Source organism: Cyprinodon variegatus, unplaced genomic scaffold (genome assembly GCF_000732505.1).
Source record: "Cyprinodon variegatus isolate N-32 unplaced genomic scaffold, C_variegatus-1.0 Scaffold641, whole genome shotgun sequence".
Lineage (NCBI taxonomy): Eukaryota > Metazoa > Chordata > Actinopteri > Cyprinodontiformes > Cyprinodontidae > Cyprinodon > Cyprinodon variegatus.
The window spans coordinates 62,073-67,559 of NW_015151094.1; the positions used below are offsets into that span (position 1 = coordinate 62,073).

Consider the following 5,487-nt stretch of genomic DNA (forward strand, 5'->3'; position numbering starts at 1 on the left):
GAAAACAATATTTTTCTATTTCTATATATTCTAAATGATATATATAAAATACATTTATGCATCAAAAGTGGGTGGTGTTCTGATCGGCTGAGACCAAGTTTACTTTTTGGCCCACATATGTAGTGGCTAACTACACTGCATATCACCATAATCAACCTTGGACGTTGTAAAACTAGTAGGCAGAAACATCATAATGTAGGATTCCTTTGGGATGGGGAAGCTAGACTCAATGGGAAAATGAATGGCAAGGGACACAAAGCAGTACTGGGAAAAAAAACTGTTTGAGATGGTAAGATATTTAAAACTGGGATGGAAGTTCCCTCATTCTGGTTTGTTGTTGTAGTATGGCTATAAGTAAAATAGCTTGGGTTATTTAAATGTTGCAAATTGCTTTCATGAATGCAGTTAAAGAACAGAAACCTCAAGAGTTTTACCTCAAAAGTGAGCTGCAGCAGGAGGTAAACGATCACCTGTTGCTTCATCTGCAAAGGGAATTAGATTAAAGGTCAATGATTTCAAAACTACTATGGCAACATGCCACAGAAAAGATCAACATGTATTGCAACCAGCAAAGCATTAAGGTCCTTCACAAAGTTTTTTTAAACATTATATTTCCCCAACATTTGTTTTATAATCACAAGCTTTTCTAATCAGAAGATTGTCAAATGAAGACATTTGGGTAAAAATGTAGAACCTTCCCACAACATCTGTATTTACGTGTGGTATACATTTGATTGATTATGTTCACAAATCAAAGCAAAAAATAAATAAAAAATAGAATACTCACCGCCTCTGTATTTTCAAGTGTCTGTTTTTAGGAATAGCATCAATTTTAATCAGCGCTGTGTTTCTGTCAGACTGCTTTTTATTGCCTTCACCACCTCTGACGCATCTGCTCATCTGAGCTGCAGCTGACACTGGTTTGTCTCTGTTGATTTAGAGATGTTTGTTTGCATACTGCGGGCCATCTGAGTTGCTGGAAATCACATGATTTCACTTTGTTGGCACATATCAAGAGGACTGATTTACTGTCCTGCATGGATTTTGGTTTTATTTTGGTTAGCTCTTTTCAGACATACTATTAGTAAAATATGTATTAAATGTATATAATTGCTTTTCTGAGTAATTAAATATCATTTAACACTGAATTCATGCCAGATGTTTTCAATAAAAAGAAAATGAGCAATATTTGAATAGATTAAGTTATGTCTAATGAAGTGGAGTTGTAAAGAGTAAATACTGAATATAAAAAGAAAAGGATTTTCCAAGAAAAGGATTTCTTTTACAGACTAGTTTAATATCAACAGATGAGCTATAAAAAGGTTTTTCATTAACAATGTATTGTAAGAGTGGTGCTGCTAAAAGCAAAGAGACCTTCACCAAAACATTTCACTGTCACACATCCATCTGGTGGTGATGGCTTTGACTGTGTCTCAGAGCGAGAGAGCACTCAAAGAGAGATTCAGACAGGCCTGGAAATAAAATTTACTGTTTTGCCCATGAAAAAACATTAGCGATGCACCATAACGACCTCTATGCACACCCACAGAAGGGAGTAATCAAAACAGATCTAAAGATAAAATAGATGTGAAGATTTTCCTGGCAATAGACAAACACACAGCCAAGGAAACTCTTATGGGCTTCAGTGAAAGAGAAAATGGCATAGTGCATCACATTATTTAAATGCGACTAAAAAGCTATTGAAAAACTGAACAGAGTGCTTAGAAATACCCCATAATATTTACTATCTAGTGAGAAAGAATGGGTTGAAACAACACTAGCAAAATACATGACATTATTTTATTACAAGAGATAACTTCATGGGGGTTTTGTCAATAAAAGCTTTCATCAATTTCAGTTCTCAGTGTCATTTCAAACTTCTACTTGTAACTTTATCTAAGAACTAATTTCCTTTCATTTGTATGTGTGGATTCCTGGGTTGTCAGCAACCGGAATTTATAACTGTTATGCCATTCAGTTATAAACAAGGTTGTTATAACTTAAATTATTTCTGGGTAAAGGCTCAGTTTCACCTGGATTTAGTTCAATTTGCAGTGGTAAAATAGTCATGCTTGGATTTTTTTTTTTTTGTTGTATAATGTCAAATTAGAAAATTATGGTGCTAAAATACTGACTGCATTTAGAAATAATTATAATTCTTCAAATAAAACTAAACAAGTTAACTCCCAGAACCAAGCTCTCTTTACCTGGTATGTTGGGTTCTGGTTTAAACAGGGCTTCATTGTTCTTCATAGTTCTGTTGGTTAGAATCTATTAATCCAATCCAATCCAATCCACTTTATTTATATAGCACGGTTTAAATAAACACAAGGTTTCCAAAGTGCTGCACAAAAAGATAAAATAACTAAAATAAATAAAAGTAAATAAAATAAAATAAAAGCACTGCCCGCACAGGATAAAAATATGCATGTGTATACATAAAATCAACATGTGTACATAAAATTAACATGTGTACATAAAATCAATACTCTACATGGTGTTTTAAAATGAGACAGAGAGGTGGCCTGTCTAATGTGCAGCGGCAATCCATTCCAAAGTTTTGGAGCTGCAATAGAAAACGCTCGATCCCCTCTGAGCTTAAGCCTTGCTTTAGGCACCGTCAGGAGCAGCTGATCAGCTGACCTGAGAGATCGGCTGGGGGGGTCACAGATGTGCCACCAAAGACAATGACTTCTGTCTTTTCTTCATTAAAATTCAGAAAATTTAAAGACATCCAAGCTTTAAGGTCATGTAAACACTTTAACAGTGGTTCAACAGAGTAGGAATCAACCTTTTTGAGGGGGACATACATCTGGCTGTCATCAGCATAACAGTGAAAGGAAATGCCATGTTTCCTGAGAATGGAGCCAAGTGGGAGTAGATAGAGAGAAATTAAAAGAGGGCCAAGCACGGAGCCCTGTGGGACCCCACATAAGAGAGGAGCAGTGGAGGACACAGAGTCATCAAGGCTGATACAGAAAGTCCGATGTGACAGGTCTTAATGTCACATCGGACTTAATGTCTTTCATTGGGCCCCAAATCCCTAGCTGTTCTCGTACAGGATTTATACACCAACCCAAATAAATGCAAAGGATATGCATGGATGTGCTAAAATTTCTTCAGCTAAATCAAAACAAAACTGTAAAATAAAACTAATAGTTTTGGACCTAAAATAAGAGTTTTCCAAATTTAGCAGACAACTTTAGTAAAAACAGCTAGAAACCACCAATCAGGCTCAAAATCAAGGTGAAGTGATGGACCTTTAGAGGCAAATGGAGACACAAAGTCGGCTCTCTATCAAGGATATCTCCGGGATTAAAGAACTAATCTAATTCCTGTGTTCATCTGTAATAAAACTGATTACTTTGAAAGTGTTTTTTACAGGTCTGCCTAAAAAGTGGATCAGACAGCTGCAGCTGATCTAGACTGCTGCAACCTGCATCCTCACCAAAACTAAGAAGGTAGAGCACATCACTCCAGCTCTGAAGTCTTTACACTGGCTCCCCCATCTAAGAGGATAGTGTTTAAGGCAAGGCAAGTTCATCTGTATTCAGTACAAAGAAAATTGAAAGTGCTTTATATGAATGAAATAGTTAAAAAAAATTCAAAATAAAAGCAGCAATTAAAGATACTTTAAAATACATCATTTAGTCTATAAATTAGTAAATAGCTTATCTAGAAAATACATTACAAACCTGTTGTCAGCATATTATTTTCTGGTTTAATTCTACACCAGAACCAGACATGGAGAAGTAGGTTTGGAGTTCTGATGCTCCACTAGTCTGAAATAAACTCTTAAAAAATGTATAAGTGTTGAAACCCAAAATCGTTATAAATCAAAAAACATTTTGGCTTTATATAAAAAAGACCTATTTGTCTAAAGTAGCTTCTGCCTATGCTCTCTAAACATTATTAGCTTTTTTTATCAGTCCAACTTTCCCTTGATGCTCCTCATTTGAGCCCCCTCCTGCAACTCACTCCTCATTCTCTTCCACTGTGAGAAGAGTGGATTAAGGCCAGCATTGAAGCGACATCTAAAAATGCACTGCAGTTTTGTGGATGTAGAAAATGTGGATCAAGATTGGTAAACAATATACTCATACTTGAATTAAAAATAAAAAAAACTATAGTCAGAAACTTTGCTGCTGTCCAGTTGAATTAAAATGATTTCCAGTGCTGAAAGGATTGACTTTCATATCCATGGTAGTTTAGCTGACACAACTATAAGTTAATAATGTTCATTTTATCTCAGAGATTCACAATTCACTTTCATAATCCAGTAAAGCTCATATTTTATATAAACCCAATATTTTTTATGGAAATAGCCAAACAAGGTCGTCTTTAATGCAGCAGAAATGTTGTAATGATATTGATTGTGATTAGTTATCACTAGAATTGTGCTTACATCTTTCAGTTTTTCACTTTAAAAAAAGCTGTAAAACTGCTTTTAATTAGAGGTATAGTAAAAGATCTCAATGTTTTCATTAGAATTATTTTAAGTAAAGATAAAACTTTAGAGAAATATGCAGCTATAGTTTTCTTTACAGGATAGTATCAGTCCAGAACAAGCAAACGAATGAAGACTTGTGGTTATATAAACTATTATTTCCATTTTTTGTTTTATTTCTGAAAAATATATTTTCAAATGTCCCTTTCAAGGCCATACAGTTCATTTGATGTTTTATCTGCAATTTTCCAAACTTTGTTTCTTTATAAGCACTTGACAATAAGTGAGAACCATAGACCTGACAATCTTTAATAACAGAAAAAATAAAAATTTTAAACCCACAGAAGCACCCTCGCCTACACACACACACACCCACATGTCAAACCCATAGAATAAGTATTTTTTGCTGATTATTATTTTATGCAGGGTTTGGCAAAAAGGAAAGAAAATATTTGTATTAATTCAAATCTTACCAGTCAAATAATGTTGTAGCTTTAAAATGAATTAACATAATGACCTGTCCAGTGCTGATTTGTCATTCTGCACCTTGAAAACACCATTCAGCCAAAGTGTTCTTAGACAGAACAGTTTTCTGCTTTTGAGCCTGGGGTAGTTTTATCAGAAGAATGTAGGTTTGTGAATAGAACATGTCTGAAAAGGATCAGAGGGAGCTGCACCTTGAGGCTTTGGGAAAAAAGAGAAATCAAAGAGGTTGCTATGTGACATTTAAGTGTTTTGGGTGGTTAAAAGCCTTACCCAGTATGTTCGATCAAACCAATAATCTAACCCTTGTCTGCTAAAATATACAGTAGCCTACAAGTAAAAATGTAAATTATTTTCTGAAATTATTGACATAAGGTTATTTAAAACACTGGTGGATTTTGTTGTACTGACAGCAGACCATCCATCCATCCATTTTCTGTCACGCATATATACACTCTCCGGCCACTTTATTAAGTACACCATGCTAGTAACGGGTTGGACCCCCTTTTGCCTTCAGAACTGCCTCAATTCTTCGTGGCATAGATTCAACAAGGTGC

General features: G+C 35.0%; 1 protein-coding gene across 1 annotated transcript in view; it reads right to left on the reverse strand.

Moving 5' to 3' along the window:
* LOC107096674 (factor XIIa inhibitor-like) overlaps positions 1-896 on the reverse strand; it is a 12,075-nt gene extending 11,179 nt beyond the window's left edge. Inside the window, exons 1-2 of the mRNA XM_015393435.1 lie at positions 788-896; positions 435-482 (exon numbers count right to left, since the gene is read on the reverse strand). Of these exons, the coding sequence (XP_015248921.1) occupies positions 435-482 (48 nt within the window). The 5' untranslated portion in view covers positions 788-896. The remainder of the gene's footprint in view (positions 1-434; positions 483-787) is intronic.
* Between the last annotated feature and the right edge of the window lie 4,591 nt (positions 897-5,487).